Raw genomic sequence first — 23,363 nt, forward strand, 5'->3', positions numbered from 1 at the left:
TTTAGTTCCTTAAGCAAGAAGCAATTTCATTTCCGTATCCTTCATAAACTTAAATGCCTTCATGTGGCAAGAGGTGACAGATCCTGATAGGGATAAACACAAAGTGCTTCTGACCTGCAAGCAATATCAGAAATCAAAATCTGTCATGATTTGAGAAATCTCTGCACACCAAGAAGGGAATTATGTTTACTATAGGAATATGCTTGTTTTACCAAAGCATTTCCAGCTATTTTTTCAAGGTAAACAAGGCAACACAGCTTTGCTCTCAACAGCCAGCTTTGCTGCAACATGGAATAATCCTAAATTTGGGTACTGAAACCTCCTCTTACCTTCTGTCCTTCATTCATTGCTGCTCATTATCACACATCTGGCTCTTAAAGCATCAAGGATGTGCAATATTCCAAAAGTCATTCTAAGACGGAACAATTTTAAGGATCTATTTGTTCTACAAGAGATTAGTGATCAAGTCATAACAATAAAATTATTTCAACTTAGTCAAAAATTCTAGGGAGATCTCTGATGCAGACTTCTCAACAAAGTACCACCTGAAGTACAACATCAAGATTGGTATTACCCTGACTTCATGATGACCTTTCCATAAAGCAGTGAAAGGATTTCATAACACAGTAAATTTCCTAAGGTAACAGTAAAGAGAAAACGAGCAGAGAAAAAGCAGAGTTGAAAGAAAAATCACTTGATTAAATTGAATTGTTAATGACTGATTTTTTAAATCTACCTACACAGCTGAGCAAAAATTCTTGGGTTTGAACTGGGATACACAGTGTTCCATGGAGCAGATGTTCAAGAAAAGGAGAAATCTGGATTCTGAAATGACATTCCAGTGTTTTACAGCATGATGAATCTGGAAGAAGTACAATGTATTTCTCTTGATTGTTTTGATATATGACTAAGAACGTTCACCCTGACCTCCTGAGTTTAGATCTACTCTGTTACTGAAATGCTCCTTAAATTAGGTAGTAACACCTGCACATGTATGGAGCAGCCAAAAAAATGGACAGAAATATGAACAATACAGATCTACACTAGGCATCTATGAGTACATATTTTTGATAATTCAGTCTTTCCCTAAAATTACTCATTTTAGCTCACAGAAAAAATAATGTAAGAAAAGTATTGACAAGTTCCAAAGGCTTTACATACTGTACAGACACTGATTTATAAACTTATTGCAAAAAGTATCACACATACTGACTGTCCCATATCAAAGTATAGCTAAGGCTTCTTATTAAGGAAAAGAATGTCTTCAATTTTTTGTCTTGCAAAGCTAAGTATGGGCTTTTAAAAGAGAGCAAAACTAAGAAAACGGCATTGATTTAAAGAAATAAAACAAGTCACAGCTGAAAAAGTCTTTAAAATAGTCATAATAAAACACTAAAGAATACTTAAAAATTACTAGAAACAAGGCCTTACTGCCATAAGACTCACCAGAAAAAAAATCTTCCAACAAAAGTCAAAATAAAATATTAAATTGGTGAAAACAAGGCCTCTAAATTTGGCTTTGTTTTGCTTTTCATTTGGGAGTCATGGTTAACAAGCTATAAACAGCATGAGTACAAGAAATCACTCCATAGCAGTATCTTTGCTAAATTCTGGTCAAATTAACCTTTCATAAGCATTCATAAAGAATTTACCTTCTCAACAGGGCATTCAGACTAAAGAAACACAAGGGGTTTAGGCAGATAAGCAATTGGTGCACAAACTACTCCCACACTGAGTGTTGCTACACTTACAGTTCATTGTACAAAAACAATCCATACAGACTAAAGCACTCTGAAAAATGAATGCCAACATCATGGCCTTGGTTACCACACCAGCTGTACAATTCTCAGCTGCTGGGCAGCAAGGTGCAAAGAGAGCTTTGCCTAGCAGTAGTCCAACAGCAATAAACGAAGAGTCCCCCCACACCTCAGCATGGCAGTCAGTCACTGTTCTGTTCCAGCTGAATAAAATGTCACTGAGGCCAAAGAGACATTGAAATGTCATGAGTTTTGTAAAAATGCAGCTTATTATGTTCCGTATTTCTAACTTGTCGTGCTTTCAGTTAAAACCAGTTACAACAGCCACAGTGAATATTTCAGCAGACATAAAATACATGTACTACCAAATTGGCACTATAAACCTAAACTCAAAATCCCAGAAAAATAGTTAAAAGCCAAACAAAAATTAAGAAGTTCATATGTAAAGGTGTCCCATCTCCGTGGGGAACCAGACAATCTCAGCCCCATCCTGTACGAAAGCAGAAGTTTACATTACTACAGCTGTACAAAGAGATAAATAAATAAATAATTTCATTTAACTTATTTTATCAAGTACAAACTTGATAAACTCAAGTATAAACTCAACATTGTGAGTTTAATGTGTATACAGGGCCAAATGCACTGAAAAATTTTCTAACTCTGTGTTTTCAGATAGAACTCACAACTCTGACTTACTCAAAATGATAGAGCAAAAGCAGTGTTTTAAAACTTAAAATGTCTTAATATTTAGGATCTCTGAATCATACAAAGAACTTCTAAAGAAAGTCTTGTCTTTTTTTTCCCATTGCAATTGTGTAAGACTGACAGTTAGAACAGAGGAAGGTAAGAGCTTTACCAATGAATAACACTTTGACCATAACTCTTGCTTGAAAGCATTGTATCTTATGGCTCTTAAATGTTCAAAAATTAAGCATATAGAGCATTTTTGTTTGATTATACTAGTTAGATTATGGTAACAAGCTGAATTTTTCCAAAAAATATGGCACAAGGCCTAACTTTGACTAGAATTTTTATTCTAGGATAATTACAGCATTATATAAAGAAAAAAGTCAGTGGTTAAGTATAATTTTTTACAGGTATAGTTTCTTTTCACATAAAGTCTCTTCATCACTATTAAAGACAATTTAATTTGTACTGTTACACGCAGTTCATTACCACGGTCATGTTAACAACGCAAATGGTATGACATTGACAGTTGAGTTTATAAACTCATATTTAAAATAATTTCAAATTGCTAAGACATTTTAATAACATTAGGATTGTGATACAGTAATTGTAATCTGAAATAGATGATGAAAAAATTTAGAAGGCTGTATGAGGTAATGACATAGGTTATAAAATAAATACTTCAACAAAATTTGGCTAAAAATTTTACCAGTGATGATCAAACCCAGGGACAAACAAGCTTCCTAAAGTAGTCACTTAACCCATCTAGTCATCCAGTATCAAAAGAGAAAGAAAGCACTTACTAACAGCTGATTAAATACACTGATGTTAAAGACAGACTTTAATACAAACACTTAAAATAAGCAGGATAAGCAGGATTGATTACATTTTGGAAGGCTACACAACAATAAAATGTAGATAAATGGTTTGTTTTGCAAGGGACATACACCAGGAAATGTGCTGCTCCAGTTGTGATGCAGGAATGAAGAATAACTCAATACTCTTAAAAACAGAGTACATTTATTAAAACAATAATAAAGCTTCACTTGTCACAATGAAGTTTTTCTGATGCTGGTGCAGACTGAGCTTAATGGGACTCAAATTAATGTTTGACAATTACTAGCTAACGAGGTAATTTAGACACAAGAAACAAATGCTTACAAGTAATGTTTATCCTCCCACTTCAGGGGCCCAGACTGAAACTCCTCTGATGTGCAGAGTGTTCTACAGTTATGAGACAAATATTGAGATTTTTACATTTGTCACTTTATAACTGACCACTGAGAAGTGAGACAGACCATCACTGGTGACATCAACCACCAGTTTGATCAGCTATAGCACACTTAAGTTCTAGGAAATTCTACCAAACAACAGTAATAAGTAAGTTTAGTTTAAGGGAAAACCAGTGTTCTTTTCAGGTCAGGAATATGTGGCATGAAAATCAGGGTTAAGAACATGTCAAGGGAAGCACTGCCTCACGCAGAGCCCCAGCCTCAGCTGCTTCTATCTTTGTCAAGCACATCATATGCAAATATGTATTTTGACATCATATTCAGAATCTGCTACTCACTTCTGTCAAATTGTGAACTGTATGGCTCATCTCCTATTAAAATGGGGTTTATTAAGAGTGCTGACTTTATAACCAGTGATTACAGTTATTTGATAAATCATGACAAATTTTAAAATATGATGCATTATTTAGACTCAAGGCTTATTCTTATCTCAGTAGATAAGAATAATTGCAAAATGATATTCCTAGAAGGTGATCACAAACATATCTTCTTTGTTCTTTTAATTAAAAATGAAGAAGTTGTGAAATTAAAATTTTAATATGCCAACTTAACATTTTAAGTATTTCAAAATAAGATCGACAGTACATGCAACAAATCACAAGGAAGCAGTCACAAGCTACAAATACTTGGAAGAATGCACTATTTGGCATATATAGAAGTGAAAGCTTCCCCTCTCCCCATCCCTTTTCCTCCTAAAATACATACCTGCTGAATGTGCCTGCTGACTCGTTTCTGAGGTTGGTAGATAAGCCACGTATACAGGACTGGATCAACATTAATTGCTAATCCTTGTACACTGGACAAGAGAACAGCACCTGCACACCATAGAAAAAAGAAAAAAAAATTAAACTACCTGCTCAAGAATCTCCTTGTATGTATTCAGTTTTCTTGCAAACAAATCCTCTTTAATGAAGACTTTTATTTGGCTTGGACTACATATATAATAAATAATAATAATACATAAAGAATAACTTCAGTAACATATTCAAAGTGAGAAACTTGCCAGTACTATATGCACATACAAAGAAATGCGGCAACTTGTATATTGATTTATTACAACTTTTTGTCAAGAAAAATGCTTCTTTTCACAAAATTGTTTATGCAACTGAATACATGCAATACCTTCCCTCAAAATCTCAGCCAACATTAACACTCTGCAAAAAATGAGTCAATAAAACCCTTGACAGAATACAATGCAGGGAAGAATACAACGCATGACTCCCTACAACCTCAATTAAAAAACCCCATGGTCTAGGACAGTGAGTTCTTTTAATAAAGACGTGCCTACTTCACACTAGCTCTGCCCAAAGCTCAGGACAAACATTTTTCAAGTAAACATGGTCATGAATATTCTTTACAGGATGAGTTAGGCAAAATAAGGCAAATATTTTAACTGACAACACTGGCAGCCTCCATACTGTGAGCTCTTAGGATTTTCCTAAACTTTACAATATACCTTGTTTTCTTTAAATGTCACTTTCTAGGACCTAGGATTACAAGACAGGGCTACTTTATTTCTTAAAAGTAAACTTCTAGGGTTTTTTTGTGAAGAAAACCTAACATGGAAAATGTTAAGGCTCGAAACAGGAGAAAAACTACATCAGTTCCCAGAAATATTAGCATATACATCAATCCATGCACACTAAAACCCTAATTATGAAGCACTATCTCCATTAAACCTGCATTAAAAATCTGATTATACACTGGTGAGGCTTTTTTCATAACAGTACAGAGAATGTATCTATTGCAGCAGAACATAATTACAGAGCTGTTCAAATCAGAAGCAAATGGGTTAATGGAATACAAATGTAGCAACTATACTGAAAAAGTGTAGCAACTAGTAGTAGGCAGTTATCTTTTCATATAAGCTTTGCATTTTTACTACAAATTAATACATGAAATAATGAAAAAAGTAGCAAAATAAATTTAAAACAGAAACCCTGATTACTGGAAGTTCCCATCACCAAATTCCACAGAATTACAGTAGTTCTATAATACCAAGAATCGTAGTTCCTAAAGCAATATACACTACATTTACTCTGTGGTATACAATGTAATTATGCAGCAATCTGAATTTAATAATAAATTCAAATACATTCAGAAAGCTTGACACACAATTCAATGTACTTTCCAAAAAAAAACAGTAAAAGCATGTGCCTCAAAAGACACATCAGCAAAACTGTAAATGGGAAATTAATGAAAAAAATATAAGTTATGAGTTTATTGTATATAACAAAATTTTAAAGCCAGCTGAATTCCAAATGGCAGAAGACCCACCAACCTGGGGTGACACAAGCAAAGCCTGATGCGCACAATGGGAAAATGGCAGTCAGGAAACACACAAAGATAAATCATCTGCCTAGCCCAGGCTTGGAGTTGGGACACACACTGTGAGGAACTCCTATATACAGACTAGTCCATGTGAGCTGAAGGTTTTAAATGTCAGTAATAAACCTTAGAAATAAATCTGCAGTTAAAGGCAAAGTCAATGTCAAGTATAAATGGGTAACATGCAAGCAAGAGCACTGAATATGCCTTGATGTGCAGGAAACTACAAAAAGGAAGCAAAAGGTAACAGATGATTGATAAAATATATGTTACAATCATTATCTTTTATAAGATATTTATATGCCAATGTAAAAGACTCCTGCATCTTTAAGAGACACAGCCTGTTGTCAGCAGTACTTAATGAAAGGTTTAATCCACATGTGATACAGAAAGTGGGAGACAGACCTCCCAATGAGTGCAGCACAAAGGCAGCCTACAGGCAAAGTCAACAGAAAATCCCACATTTCTAGGAGACTCCTGAAAAGAAAAATACAGTGTTACTGCAGCACATCATTCTAGTAACTTAACACTTGATTACTGAAAAAAAGAGCTACAACTTAAAAGTTCAATACAAGTAAGTCAAGCTTTGAAATTCTCCTTTCCCTTCAATGAAGTCAACATTAGCACAATCCCATAAATTCAAAAGTAAGGCAGCACAAATAGCAAACATTCTTCCAGTTATCTTTTGATAGCTTGTGCCCAGGATATTAAAAAAATAAAACAAGCAAACAAAACAAACCCAGCAGAAGTACTCAGATAAGCAGTTACATCATTTGCCTTTCAGTTTGACTGTCAGGTAACTTCAGCTTCCTACTAAGTCACCTCTGTCACACCAAATTACTGAAATTTACTGCTGTGTTTGCTACTCAGCCACTATATTTAAGGGCAGTTTAATCACCTATGTAAAGTTGTTTTCCATGTAACAGCTTTCTTCAAAATCAGCATCAATTAAAAAAGTTTCTCAGATTTGCCTCCTGTTTTCATGTCAAGAAATAAGAATACTCCCAAGTTTTTAAGGAAGTTTTTACTAATTCAAGGATCAAGCTTGAAGCTGGCGGCAGACTCCTCACATGCCTAAAACAAATTTAAAAATTGCTATTCTGTCTCCATCAAAATGCAATGCTCGAGTTCCCCAGAATTCATTAAGATTGTGGAGAACTTTCTTTTCTTCCCCTCCCCTTTTTTCCTTTTAATTAAATTTACATTTCACAAAAAAAGCAGACCTTAGTCCCATAGCATACTAGGGTTTCCTTTCCAGATCTCAGTTCTGGCCAGAGTTATCTATTACATCTATCTAGCAACAGATTTGAAAAATAAGTATCGGACTCAACACCGTGTAATCTATAATGTTTGAGAATTTCCTGAGTCATGGTGTCATTTGCAAGGCTCAGCTTGGGCAAATAATTTCCTTCCTTCACAAATTCCCACTCTCTCCTGAAGGAAGACAGGGAGGCTGCAGTGAGGCAGAGGAGGATGATGAAGGGAAGGCAGCAGAGCACAGCGATGCTTGGCTCTCTCATCCTGTGGATGAGCTTCCTGCAAAGTGTCCTTGGATGATGACAGCTGCAACAACAGCACTTTCTTCCCAAGGGAGGGGGCCCTGCAGAAGATAACTGGGGCCTCCAGCTTGGGCTGGCCTCACTGCCACCTCCTCCCACTTGGAGTGCTGAGCATAGGCTGCTGGAGGAGCAGGAACAAGAGGAGTCACCAGCCTGGGGCTCCCCCATAGAAACTCAGGGGAAAAAAGTGGGGAAAACAGGTAATGTGGTACACTTCTGGTGAGGTGGGAGAGGACACCCACCCTGGGAACACAGCTGCAAAGAACAAAAGCCAGAGGGAAAGGCAGGATGGGTGTAATACGGCAGAGTCCAGCAGTAGAGTTGTGGAGCTGAAGAATGTTCAGTCATCACATAAGAACAGGAAAGGGTCTCAAATATCAAAGAGACACAAGAAAAAAATGAAAGAGGCAGGACAGTGAAAAAATAATGTGGAAGTGAAGGAGGACCTTGGGAAGGAGAAGGGAGGTGGCAACCCTTGGCAAAAAACACTTTTTGGAACTGCAAGAATCTTGTGAATGAGTAAACTGCATTACTGAGTCATTCTGAACAATCTGGAGAAAAAAAATACCAGGAAGAGCAGACAAGAATCTTGCCATTTATGCACCTGAAAGTTATTTTTTGCCACAACCACCACTGCCCTGGCAGAATTTTTTCCAAATTCTGTTCTGTGTGTATGCAGTATCCAAACACATTTTAATGTTATTTCCAGAAAAAACTTCCAGTAACACATTTCAGAAACCCTCCTATAAAATAAACTGAAAAACCGCTATGGGAAACTGAAGTTTGAGTTGATGTACATTTTCTGTAAGGGAGGGATTACAAATATGAACAAATGGAGTGACCTACAATAAAACCGAATTCTGACAAGATATGTATATTTTAGTAACTAGCTTTAAAAAATACTACACCATCTTGCTATATAAACTGCACCATGAATTATTTTAGCATTGAGCACTCATGACTCCTAGATTTCTCAGGACACATGAATGATATTTAGATGTGAACAGGTTGAATTAGCATCATTCATTTAGTACCTAATTATTTTAAATGATACCTGAGAGAAGAAATATAATTTTTGCTTTTTTTTTCTTACTGTTTTGAAGGGCATTTTCACTAAGGCATACTATAAAAATGCAGATTTGCATATTACATCCAAGTGAAGAGTTCTATTTTATACAAGTATGTAAGTAACTAATTCTTTCTGCTGACTCAAAGCAGATGCATTGTAAATCCCTAAGTATGGAAATATCTAAGTCTGTTTAAATTTAGCCTGGGAGTCAACTAAGGGAAAAAGACTCCTCTTCACTACTCTGCTTACCCACATTCCAAATAGGCTTTACCAATTAGTTATCCTGTGGCACCACAGCCATTTTCAATAACATCCCAAAATGAAGAATGAGAGCTGAAGAGTTAGAAATTGCAATTACACTGCACAAAAATTAGTCATACAACTTTGGTATACTTTGGAATATCAAGGGCAAAGCCAATATGACTATCTTGCAAAATAATCTGCTTATCTAAGAGACACTGTCCTGCATTTCATCCTCCACTGCTGAGTCACACAAGGGAAACAGATACTCCAACCCATATCAAAGTTTATGTGGCTGTAAAATTATTTTTACATTATATTAAGTTAATAAATTTTGTCAGACTACTGAAGTATATGTCTGCATGTCTCTCTATTCAAGGTTGACTCCAAAGCCTACAGATGCAAATATTATCATTTTATCTCGGAAAAAACTCCAAGTCTACTGTACTTGCATAGGGTTTTACATTCACCAAGTGCTTAAAATAACTTTGAAACCAATTCTTTTATTTGCTTAATCCAATACTGGAATATTTCACTAAGACAGAAGTAGTGGATTAAGACTTTCCCATTAACTAAGGCACTTTGGTCTGTAATATCAAACACAGCTCTCTCATAAAAGTTATTCTTTACCCAAGAATACATACTCCACAAGATTTTAACACCATTCTTTTGTTTTTTTAATTAAAAAAGCTTTTGTATTCAGAAACATTTACTACAAACATACTTCTACAGCTATCATGACCTTCTAATGCCTATTGAGGTTTGTGGCAGAAAACCATTAAAAAAGGGGGGTCAACATAATTATTTTTATTTTAAAAATAGAGAAAGTGAGGCAGAGAACTGCATTTATTAAATCCCACAGCAGAACCCACTGATAGAATTCAGATGTTAAAGTTATAGGCCACTGCTAAGTGGCATATATATTGGCCTACTGTAGCTAATAGAAAAAAATTTAATGTATGAGTCCATCCTGTGTTTAATCATAACTAAATCAGAGAGGTCTAATTTTAATATAATGTTCTGATAAGCCATCATCATATTTTTAAAGACAAAAGTGTCCTGTCTTTATCAATATACATACCCAAATGTTCACAAATGCTGAATTACAGAATTATGCCATAGAAGTATACTCAAAGATGTAACATAATGAGGCAAAATAAAACTGCTGGATACACTGCTTAACACAAAGTGGTGTACATAAGGCATCATTTTTCAATGTACAAGACATCAAATTTCTGCAAATCAATCTGCAGAAAGCCATATCAAATCAATATATGGACAGCAACCTTCAGTTATTTCACATCATCTCTGATGTTAAGAATGGAACATAGTCCATTTAGCATTTTGTTTTTCTTACTGAGGAAAAACTTTGTGATATGCTGAGTTAGAAGTTTTCACAAAAATGCTAGAATATTCATATTTAATTTGTGTGCTGCATGTTTTTGAAAGAAAAACAAGTTATCTTGAAAGGCTTCTTTTTTCCCAAAATAATTTGATCAAAACTATAATTTCCCTTAGAGAATATTGTGTGTGGGTTCAGAGAAACAGTTTAACAGGCAGTGAAGACCAAAAAAAAAAGAAAATGTGTAGGCAGCTGTAGTGTACAGAAATATCAGCTTTATTTTGACTACTGAATCATCTCTATGAAAAGGAAATGGCAATATTCCTATGATGAGCTGCACAGCACCTCTTCCTTAATTCTATCTTTTTACTGCAAGAATATCTCACTCAAGTATCATTTCCTTCTGTTCACTTTTAGGTTGTTTATATATTTAACCACCATATTTACTATTCTGTAAATAAAAGGAAAATGAGGAACTCTAAATTCAACTGACAGAAAGGACAAAATAGATAGAAAGGGAGGACATACTATAAGGACTTTAAAACCAGCAAGTAAAGAAAATTGGAATGCTTTCAAAAACATGAAGTGTTTAGAACATTTTGTTTTACTCATAAACAAATATGGGGAAATAAAGCAGTTGAGTTTCCCAGAGAGCTGTGTTTCCAGTAAGACTGCAGGGTGGCCCAAACTGACTGGAAGCAGAGGCTGTTAATGGACACATTGCTAAAAAAGCAGGTATTCAGAAACTCAGTAACACAAAGCAGTAGTTTACAAAGGTCTCTACCAAAATCTGGTCCCTTTGTCTCTTCCTCCTCAAGTCCCACTAGAAAACTATCTAACAGGCACTATTATAAATCTGATCATCAATCTGACTCTCAGTCATAAGACTCGACATTTCCTGACCAGGTTTTCAGAATGCTAACAAAGGCCCGAGAATTTTAGCTTGTTTAGCTCTGTGACAAACGAGTTCAGATACACGTTACAATGTCAAAGCTGTTTCTTTCTGTTTTCTGTATGGAACCAGTAGTACCACTTACAGTTACTCCTATGGATCAAGAGTAGACTACATTCCATTAAAGTAGGAAGTGTTTGGAGCTCTGAAGAAATTGAGGCAATTTCCTAATTTTTATTTGCTCTACCTGAGACCTCCTCAGTCCCATTTAAAAGGCTGTTGTGGCTATTTTTTCATGTTACAAAGATTTTTAGTCTCACTTGTAAAACACAGTAATTCCAATGACTGGATGAACTACTGAAAACAGACACTCTCAAGCAGATCAGGAACAAAATCTTCAAATGTTTTTTATTTATCAAAAATTTTGCTAATTATTTAATAGACAAACTAGAAATCAGAGGAGTCGGGCAACAAATCCTATCTTCCATTTAATCTCTGGTATTACTTTTGGATGATATTCTATTCTCCAAAAAAATGGTGAAAGATTTAATGTTAAAATAAGAAATACTCTGGCTCAAAATCTGGTGTTCTCCTAGAAGAACAAGTTCAAAGCAGATTTAATTATGTAGTCCACTGGAATTCCCTATTACAAATTCCACAAGTTGTTTAATAACAGGTTTTTTAAAGAAACTAGAAGGGATAAGAGAGAAAATTAACTAGATAAATCACAGAATATGCTGAGCTGGAAGGGACCCACAATGATCCTCAAATCCAATTTCTGACTTGGCACAGGACAACTCAAGAAAAGCATCGTGTGTGTGAGAACGATTTGCAGACACTTCTTCAAGTGTCACTTCTTCAAGTGTCACTGTCAGGCTTGGTGCTCAGACCATTTCCCTAGTCTGTTCCCTCCCTGCTCCACGACCACACTTTCCTGAAATCAAACCTAAACCTCCCCTGCCTCAGCTTCATGCTGACTCCTCAAGTCCTGTCACTGGTCTGAGAAAGGGTAAATTATTTAGGAGAAAAGCAACAGTCCTGGGCAAACATGGTCATTTTCCCTATGGAAGAAAGCAGAGCCCTGCAGGGACCTGAGCTGCTCAAGTCACTACAGGACATCAATGTGGTGACCAGCTCTGCTGAGGTAACCAGAGTAATTCTGAACAGTGCTGACCCAGGAACTCCCAAATATCCCACCTGATTCAATACAGATAAACACACTTCTCCTGCTGGTGCTGTTGCCTCTATTTTAACTTCACATGTAAATGATAACTGAGCTGACTGCTTTGCCTAAGAAAACAACATTTCTGTTTATTCTAGAAAAGCGTTAGATCAAGGTTCAGTAGGAAGGAAGGAACAAGCAATAAAACAGAAAATATCAACTATGCCACTGCATAAATGCATTGTGTATACAGATACTCAGAACACTGCATCCAGCGTCCATCAGCCAAAAGGGTCAGTTTTAAGCATACAAACCTGAAAACTTCTGTTTCACAATATCATTTATTCATTGTTTATCCTCCCTGATTCACTCTATGCTCCATGCCAAATGCATTATACATTCTCAAAATCCCAGAGCAGAAAGCACAGAAATAAAAGAAGTATTCACACATACTGGTTAAACAATTTTCTTTTCATCGTTGTTTAAGGATTGCCTATTTGCTATAGTCAACTCCAAAGCAAATGGGTTTTGAAAACCTCCAGGTCCAAACCACCTGGATGGGGACCTCAGAGACAAGCTGCAACGTCAGAACCTCTTCTAAAGGCAATGTCATTTATAGGCTTTTATCACTGCAGTGTTCTAGGTAAGTGTGAATGTAATTCTGTATGTTTTCCAGAAGCTGCACTTTACAAGCAGGTTACATGGACGTATCTGATGAAGATACCAGAGTCTCCACATATGTAACAAACGAGTTCTAACCACTGTAGATAATTCTGCAGAACAGTTGATTAAAAAACCCTCCAAAGTCCACACAAACTTCTGTGGAGAGAGCTCCAACTGAAGGCCAAAAGACCATGGACAGGCAAGCCACTAAAAAAAACACATGCCACTGGAAAGAAACCTTCTGCAAGTCTGTGAGGGGAATAATACTTTGACAGAGAAGTCTCAAAGCTATCTTAAATAGGCTGGGTCTGAATTAATTAGTCATACAGAACCATTCTATATTTAGACTATAGATCTGTAAAAGTTATAATAGGCATAAAATAGCTGAGGTTTGCTCCAAGGCTCTGAAATCATGGGAAATAGATATTTGCTGAAATACTTGACATCACCCATGAGCCAGCAGGGAAGAGAGGATCACAAACCATCACCTCTCTAAATACAGAGAATAGTATCAGTCATGATCCAAATGCATTACTCCTAACTAAGCTGTGAGAACGCCTAACAATCTCTCTCAAGTTTTCTACTATGAAAAACAGCAGAGCAAAGCTTGCTAGATTTACAAATTATTATTTCTATGACCTTTAGGTAGTTAACGGTGCGCCCATATGCTACCACACTGGTAACAGAATTGCATCCTCCCTCTCTCTATGACTGGATTGGTAGAGTGCTACCATACCTTTTCTTTAACTGTGACACACCATTTTAAGAGGACTGGGAGCTAATGATCTAGTTAAAACAAGAAATACCCCAATATATCTTCTTTTAAGTGATTTTTAATAGAACATTCAGTTATATGTTTTTTAAAATATGGATTTTAAACTAAAACTAGCAAATTCTATGAAAACTGCCAAGAAGTTTCTCAATACAGTTCAGCTTCTGCATTTATAAACACCTCACTATCATCTGCCAAAAGTATATTTTGCAATTTCTTACTGCAGTATGCTTTTGGGAATTGCAACAGGATTCTTCCTCTGCAGCAGCAGGGCACCAAGGGAGCTATTTTCATTCCTTCTTTAGCAGCTGAACATTTGTAGTGTTGTGACTATGGATACCACTGGTCTTGCACTTTAAGTTATAAAGCTCAAATCTTTTCAGCAGTAGATGCCTCATGTACCTCCTTTTAAACATTTGAATAATATACAGCTGTGGTTTCTGCTTTCTTTTTACTTAAACATTAGAGCTTCTCAGAGGCAACAGAAAACACATAGATGATTTCACATAACTCCTGAGGTGCTCAATTAACGCACTCACAGTCAGAGAGGCAGAGGAAAATGAAAGTAACTTAGAAAGGCATGCAAGCTTTACAGTAGAAATTCCACATAACGTTATGCTTTTCTGTAGCAGCAATGTCAGTAAAGGAAGAACAAAAAACTATATCTATTTTCTAAATAGGAGGTTCTAATTAATTCATGTATTCCTTTCTATTGCTTAAGACTTCATGCTCTTTAACAGTGATTCTAGGCTGAAATAAATAGCATGTAACTGCCAAACAATGAGCCTGAATAAAAATAGCCTCTGTGTGTTATACTGCTGAAGTCATGACACTGCAAAGCAGGTAAAGTTACACAGGCAGTTCAGCCATTACCTTTTTTTTTCCTTTTCTTTTTTTAATACATGTACTTCAACAGAAACTTCATACACAGAGCTCAAGTTGAAAGCAAATGACTTCTTTAAAATAACAACCTTGAAAAAGATGAAATGTCTGGTGCTTGGTTCCTCAGTGAGAAAAATATATAGGTCTTAGGTACTTTGAACATAAAATTGGCAAATTTTCTAAAGGACAGCCAATCCTGGTCCTTTTTGCAGTTACTATCTGTATAGGCAATGCTTTCAAAAGTATATGTGAATTAGAGTAGACACACATCAAAAAGATATTTCATCAAATATGTACTTGGTTTACATAAATAAGGCCATTTACATTTTGGATGTACAGTCATTAATGTCACATTACCTTAATTCAAAATTTGAATGAAATGCCACAAATCTATTAAAGATAATTTGAGATTTACAGAACCACTTTGACAGATTTACACCTGTCATGTAAAACCAAAAAATCTTAATGAACTTATGAAATCTATATATTAGAAAGGAGAGAGGATAGATGAGCATCTCCACACACACTGAAATGGTTGTACCAAGACACAAAATGCCAAGAAATAACATCTCAAATGTGTAATTAATTCTATTCACACCTACAACAGGGCAGCCATCTTTAGAAAGTCTTGGGAATGTGTTGCAGTTCCAAGAGATTCCAGAAAGAAGATTTCAATGTAACCACATGACATATTGGAGTTTCTTTTCAAGATACACAGGGCACTATTAACTAAAAAATGCCCACACAGCATAAATACCAATAAAAAAATGCCCTGTTACTGCATATTGTGAAATTCTCTAAATTCTGTAAATTGAATTTACCCATGAACATATTCAGTGCACAGAGCACAATCTGGATTCCTCATTCAGGGATTTTTCTGTTAATTCTCTAGCATTCATCTGGGTTGCTAATAAACTTATCAGAATAAATAGCTTGGCTTTGCACAATCTTCTAGTAAATAAACAAAATCTAAAAATAGACAATTATTTATTAATCCCACATTCAGTCATGTCTACATAAAGTAAAAAATCATGCCTTTACTGGTATCAATTCAATCCCCTTCTAGAATAGCATCATATTTACTGACTAAAATGAAGAATTTTTATCAGATATTCTCTAATTATTTATTTAATTCATTATTTTTATTATTATATGTTATTGTTATTGTTGTTATTATTTATTTTCCTAAACTAGTATTTATGTTACTAGAAATGTACAGTAATTCAGACTAGAAACAGAGGTGATGGTGACTATGAATGCTGCAGATACAAATTAAAAAAGAATCTTAGTTGGGCAGAGGAAAGCTCACCACAGACATTAAGCAATTAATGTTAAAAATGTTAGAAAAGCAAGGAACCAACACAATGCACCAACACAAGTAATACTGGAAGAGGCTCTTAGTCATCTTGCCTTTATGAATGAGAGCTTTTTGGAGTATTTTAAAGTATTTTTATACATTGAAATAATGTTTCAATTCATTAAGGTTTCCAGGTAAATGTAATAAAAATTCTCAATTATTGAATTTTCTCAATAATATAATGAATGTCACCATGATCACCAACAGACAAATAATAAAGATGTCTTTACAGTCCACACAAAGAGAAAAAAAATCAAGGAATTAAGTTAAAGGTGATGTTTCAATCTTCATGGTACAGTACAGTACAAATTTCATGAAATATCAAATTTTTAAAAAATCAATGAAAGACAACATTCAGAATATCCTAAGAGGTATTCTAAGAGATATCCATATTGCCAAACTAGTTTATTATAAAAACTGCTCTTTTCCTTTGCTAACAATGCTGTGGACCTCCAACACAGCCAGCAGAAAAAGTAACTTTGTTTTTTCACAGCAGAAATTAATGCACAAAACTGCAAACAAAGCCAAGCATGTGCAGTTCATTGATACCAGCAGTGAACAGGGAGATGGTTATTTAACATTTACTATTTTTACAAAATAATCATTTAGATGACAAAGAAGCTATTCTTCTCAATACCATTATGTTTGTGAATTTGGAACATACAATTTCAGTCAGCTGTCAAGGTAAGTGTTTCTGAAGATTCAGAAGTGCTAAACATGATGCACTCAAAAAACTGAAACACCTAGTATAATAACCTCATTTTCCTTTAAGCTGAAATATACATTCTTACATGGTGTTGAGATTTAAAAATGGTTATCTTCCCACTCATGTGGATCTAAGAAGGGCTAACTAATATTTCTGAATTCTAGAAAATCTATATTTTAGTAACTACAGTTAATATATATTAAAACATTCACTGTATTATGTAAGCACACTTATTTTCAAATCTTTTAACCTCTTCCACCACTGCTAAGCTTTTAAAACAACCCTTAAGTTAAATTTTAATTGATTACATACATTTTGATAAATAAATCCAAAATGTTGTTTAATTAAGTCAGTGTTCTAAATCCATACCTAACCAGATGGAGAATAGGAGTTTTACTTTCATTTTGGGGCTTGTGTGAATGCTTCTCTTCACTCAAAATATCAACACTATCTAGAGGGTTATTATTTTTAAAAATTACAATTGTGTTTAAAAAGTATATGAGCTTCTCAATATGGGCACTGGAAACTCACAGGTAAGGAAAATTACAAAATAGCATATCTTAACTAGTAGAAGTGTAGAAAGCTGCTGTCATACATTTAGGGCACAGTGGGATTTTTTAAATATGTTGTCTTGAAAAACTGATTTTTAAGTAAAACCAGCTTTCACATTTTTTCAGTGTCTTCTGGAAGAGATGTTACAAATAAACAGAAACATGCAACCTTTCGTGTAATTTTGGCAGTAAGCTGAACACTGCAGCTTTATGATTTTGCAAACCTCACTTAAGATTTTTAGCATAAGAAGTGTTAAGTAAACTGTATAAAACATCTGCACAGGCATTATAAGAACACTGAGTTTATTTACAAAGCAAATATTACTGCAGATGGCTGACAATATATCATGTTGTCTTCAGAATACTAACTTTCTAGGCAGATCTTTTGGGGATGTGCTCCAAAAGAGTGGTATGCGCTCTTGCGTCATATTTTACAGATCAGCAAAAAAGATACCTGTAAAAATTATTTAGATCAAGTTTTCCTGCATTTTTTAGTGCACAAGTCAGACTATTAAAACTAATAAAAAAGAAATTCAATCAGGTAAAAACAGTAAGAAAATAAATGAATAGAGTTCTGAGTAATCAACCATTAAAAGGAACACTTACTTATAGCTATGCTTTAGATATGCCCTGCAATTTTAAATTTTCTGCCTGACACCACATGTTGGGGCCCTATGGGGCTCCTACCATGTAACCATAGCAGTATCTAAACAAATCATTTGCTAATCCAGATATGTCAGAGCTGTATCTCTGTGCTGGGGCTGGAGAGGTGCCAGTTCTAAAACGAAGAGGTGAACGTAACAGTGACCATACTATAGCGTTTCTGTACCTGGAAGAGAAAAGAAAGCTAGAGGAATTTACCTCATCTTTTCTAGTTATTAAGGGAAATAATTCTGACCAGCTGCTTCTTTCCCAGCTCATTAACCTCATAGTCCTTTATTGCAATTATAATACTGCATGTGAAAACCAGAATTCTGGAATAAAATACAGATGTTTATAAAGTCTTGTGCCTGTTTACAGCTTTATATTTTCTGATACTAAGTGGATACTTGGCATGTGGGTTGAGATTTTGAGTGGGCGAGAATTGTGAGAGCCTTTAAAGACTGTTTAAAAAGCAACTGAAGCATATGCATTTCAAGTATGCAGTTGTCATTCAAACAAAACTCCTAGTTCATGCACTAAGTAATTTTAAATCTTCATTAAGTCATGGGTTTAAGAGAACACCAGTTGATAAACACTGGTAACAAAACCAGCAATATCATACCTGCTGTGTTTCAGTTGCTTCTTTCTTCTTATCACATCGCAAATTTCATGTGGAATAAAGTTTATCTGCTTTGATACTGCTGCTGCATAGCTGCTTTCTCCTGTTTTGTAAATTTATACCAAATCCAAAGACTATTAAAAACACACCAACTTTCAGTGGATATTAGTCCATGCTCAGCTATCTCCGGAATGACAAGCTACATGCTAAACAGTGTCCGACTGAAGAACGTGACAAGATAGCTCAGAATAACTGTTTACGTAGCTCTTTCCAGTCCAAGAGAAAAGCAGATCAACAGTGAATATCACAACCTTGGAAGTTTTTAATTTCATGTTCTTATTTTACAGATATATGTAAAGAAAAGAATTTTCATCTTTTCTTACGAACCAGAGAATTTGTCGAAAAATAATTACAAGCCCTTGATGGCAAGGAATATCCAAGCTGTTTTTTACACACTAACTAATTTGAGTGCCTCCTTAATTTATGGAAAATAATTTCTATTCATATCAGTCCAGTTGTGTTTGCAGTGTGCCTTTAGAGAGACTCACAACAGCAGTCTGCTACAGTTACGGACATATTGGAAGCACATTATTTAACAGAATTTGCACTAAATTCTTGTACAGTCAGCTGGAATGCTCCTGTTTTGCCATGAAATAAGCAGAGAACACTGAGTAAGCAAAGATCTTATCGTGCTGCTTGCTGGTCACGAGAGCACGTTTACATTAGTTCTGCATCTGTCAAACCTCAGGAGACCCGAGAGCGTCCTCAGTTATTTCATTAAAAGCACCTGTTCCTACCACCTTCACATATTCTAACACAGATGATTTTATCCCAAATTCTACACTAATCCTTTTCACACAAGCACACAATATAGAACATCTTCCTGCACAGAAAAAGATCTTTAACAAAAGCTGAATAATGACTTTAACAATTTGTAGTGTGTTTACAAACTTACAAGAAAGATTATTTAACAGTCGAAAGGATTTGTATTTTCAAATAGTCTTGTTCTTTTCATCTGTCAATACAATCAGCTACAGAAGAGCAGGATAACAGATTTCAGTGGATGCTTATGATTAAAATAGCCTAAACCTGCATTTTATTAAAACTCTCAGACACTAAGAAAAAGATGTTCCATATCTAAAATAATTCTAAAAGTTGTAAAAGATAAATACTATGGTAGTTTTAATTCAATCACAGAAGCACAGAATAAAAGAAAACACAAAAGCAGTATTTAAATGTGAATGAAACTGAGTTGTGAGAAGCAAATTTATCCAATTTCAAAAGATGATAATTTAAAGTAAACGTGGATGGCAAGATGTTATAACCTCACTTAAACTGTGACTTTTCTGTATCTGTCCTAGGTGTGCAGTCATAAGCTACAATCAAGTCAAATATTCATAAGCTAAAATCAAGTAAAACAGATAGCGTAATAAAGTTGTAAGTCTCCTCCCTCAGAAGTATGGTAGAAAGGAAAAGCACCACTTAAAAATAAGCTATTTGCTTATTTTTTAAAACATGCATTTTTTTGGTCAGACATCAGTGTAATGAATACTAGTTGTGCTTAAAAATCAAGATAAAAAATGGTTCTCAAACATGAAATATGAGCATTTTTAACATCAAAGAATATATTCTTAAACAGAATAAAGCAAATTAATGGATAGATCATCTGTGGATCTAATCTGACTTCTTGTAGTTGTGCTCATACACTTACACTCTCCAGCTGTAGTGGCTAGTGAAGTGGTTACAGGCACTGAGAAAAGACAGAATTTTAAAGCTGATGTTTTGAACAACAGGTATTTCATGTGTAGCCTATTTTGTACAATAAAAAATTGTGATTATTATAATAACACTATGGGTATAATCCACACCATATTTACAAATAAATAACCATCTAATAATAAAAATTCACAAATTAATTCAGTCTTGTATTACCCTATAGAAGAATAATAGTTTCTTTCCAATATCACAAAACTACTTAGCATTAACTCCTCTAATATATTCTACAGACAGGTTTTTAATGGAACAGATATCAGTATTGCTGCAATATCTAGAAATGTTGAGATAGACTTCTTTTTGATTCTTTTTACTTTATAACTGAAGAGATAACTTTATTTAAAACACTTCTCCAAAATTTTATATATATATATATATATATATACACACACACACATATATATATCTATCTATCTCCTCATTCTGAAAGGATTTGCAAAGAACCTTAGCAAAGACTCTTGCCACAAGAGATCACATTCAGAAAAGGGATGACAATCCCTCATGGATGCCACCTGAAGAATCAACACACACAGCTCCCAGCACCTTCCAGCAGAACCAGCCCACCCTCCTGGACTGGCCTGGCTCTGAACTCCCAAGCCCCAGCTCCACCAGGGAATGCTGGCACAGACTGATTGTGCAGGATCTTTTTCCCTCAAGTACCAGCAGCCGTCTCATGCTGACACACACAAAACTGATAGATTACCCTGAATCAGCCCTACCTCCAGAGAGCTGCTTGAGGGAAGAAACTTCAGGGCACTAAAGCTTCAGTATAGCAGAGTCAAATAATAAAGTTCAAATGTAATGTACATCAAAATTTATTTTCCTGTCACTACTGCCACATTCAGAAACAGCCTACAGTTCTGAATGTCTTTAAAGTACTTTCCATCACTGCAAAATGTTTGTAAATGTTCTTTGAGCTGAAGACTCAAACAGATGATATTTTTTGAAGAACCCTTCCCTCTTTATTCTGTCATTACAAGAAAGCATACAGTGTAACTTGATAAATTAAATTTTAAATACTGAGAGGAGCCACAGCCTCCCTTTATAAATGTATATTTACAGGCATCACAGTTTTTATATTGTTCAATGGAAGCACTGAGTTGACACACAGAATCCCATGATTACTGGGTAATCATGTAGGATTAATGTGGATACTGTGGATCCTAAGAGACAGCCCATGAATTATACTTTATGTGCCTGAAGAAGGAATGCATGAGACATGCTACCATGATGAAATGGAAGGGAGAAGAAGAAGAAACAAACTCACACCAGAACACAGTAGATGCCTCTTCTATAATTTTCTTTCCAGACATTTTATTGGGTCAAGAAGGAAAAAAGGTACCATCAGATACTAGGCTGTAAGAAAATAGAACTTCCTCTATAACCATCAACTCTCCTAACAGGCATAGATGGACACTGTGCCCCTAAAGAGACCCAGCAGTGCCCTCTGGTGATTCAGGTCAAATTTAGTGGTGCTACATGGGCAGAAAAATGGACCCTATGGTGCCCTACTGAAGCTCCAGATGAAGGAGGAGGACTCTGTCGCCTCTGCTGGGGAATTACAAAGGAGCACATTCAATCCCCACATATTTGTACTGTGCTACAAAATTTCTGCTACAACATTTACTTTCCTGGAGTGAATAAAAATTTTATCTATATCTGGGGAGGAAAAGCATCACTACACACCGTGGCTTGTTGCAACTTTTTGTTCCTTTGGTGACATTAAAGAAGACAGTGGCAAATACAGCAGTTTTAGAGGAGGAGACAACAGAAGAGGCGTAAGTTTTCTTGTTTGCCTTGGGGTCTTTTTTTTTTTCTTTAAAAATTTTTAAGAGATTCCCCACAAGAATGTGCTAGAGTAATAAGACTAGAACTTATTACTAGAGTAATAAGAAATGAACTAAATGGAGCAGCCTGGCACTATCTTTTGGTCCTTTGATAAGTTTGGGAGAATTGATGGAAAATTATAGCATGGGAAACTCTGGCAAGACAGCTGCTCATAGTGGAGATGAAATATTCAAAACCCACCCAAAAATATTTAACTGTATGGCAACATCTACAGGTTGGATTCCCCAAATCAAAGCTTAAAAATATGTTCTTAAGGCATAACTTATTTATGTTCTTTATATACTGATATAATCACTTGTGTTTCATATCTTTTTAATTCCAACCAAAGTTCCTCTGAGTTTTAATCTTCCTTCCATCCATTCTGTAATCCAATAGCTTCCTTCTACGTCTCATGTTCTTTTGCAAGCCCATATTATTCCCAATACACCAAATACCTTTATTGTCATTGTCATCTTTATTTCTTTCAAATGTAGCCCTTCAAGAACACATAATACTTTGACTTTTGACCCATCAATATACCCCATACTCTTACAGACATGTTGTCCTACACTTACTCTTTTGTTTTGTATCTTGACTATGCTGAGTTTTCTGAACCTCTAATACAATTTATTTTTTGAAGGTACCATTTATTTTTACAGTGTGACAAATACTTTAGAGTAATCTGATTTGTAACTCAATTTTGGTAACAGATGTTTTATGGCAATCATTAAATATAGGTCTCATATAGCAAATAATCATCATTGATAAAGTTTCTACTAGGTCAGCATTATTTCTATTTTAAATTTATACAAAAATTATCAATAAAGCAGATTTAATGTCTTGCATACATTTTGATGGTGTAAGTCAAATGTGAAAATGCCTTTCAAATGCATTCTTCAGTTGAACAGATTTAGCTAAAACATAAATGAAAAGAAAATCGGGAGCAGCAAAGAAAAATGGAACAAAACTTTAGGACAGTATTTTGTTGAGGTATTTTGGTTGGTATTTTTGTTGTTGCTTATTTGTGGGATTTTTTTTAAATTTCAATAAATGGTAATGTAATAGAACAAGAATATTCTACATAGTTTCTATTCTCACTTCGAAAATTCACTGGAACAGTGTTACAGAACAATCAGTTAACTCAGACCATGTGCATCTCGCTTTTTCCCTTAAGGAAAATAAGGCACAAGACAAGGAGTGTGTCACTCAGCTCCACTTCAACAGCTGCTCGTCCACTCCATTC

At 35.1% G+C, this 23,363-nt stretch overlaps 1 protein-coding gene across 1 annotated transcript in view; it reads right to left on the minus strand.

Moving 5' to 3' along the window:
- The window catches only part of VPS13B (vacuolar protein sorting 13 homolog B), a 429,435-nt gene that overhangs the window by 231,724 nt on the left and 174,348 nt on the right, over positions 1 to 23,363 (minus strand). Inside the window, exon 20 of the mRNA XM_058820123.1 lies at positions 4,442 to 4,551. Coding sequence (XP_058676106.1) covers positions 4,442 to 4,551 — 110 coding nt within the window. The remainder of the gene's footprint in view (positions 1 to 4,441; positions 4,552 to 23,363) is intronic.

Source organism: Ammospiza caudacuta, chromosome 1, assembly GCF_027887145.1.
Source record: "Ammospiza caudacuta isolate bAmmCau1 chromosome 1, bAmmCau1.pri, whole genome shotgun sequence".
Lineage (NCBI taxonomy): Eukaryota > Metazoa > Chordata > Aves > Passeriformes > Passerellidae > Ammospiza > Ammospiza caudacuta.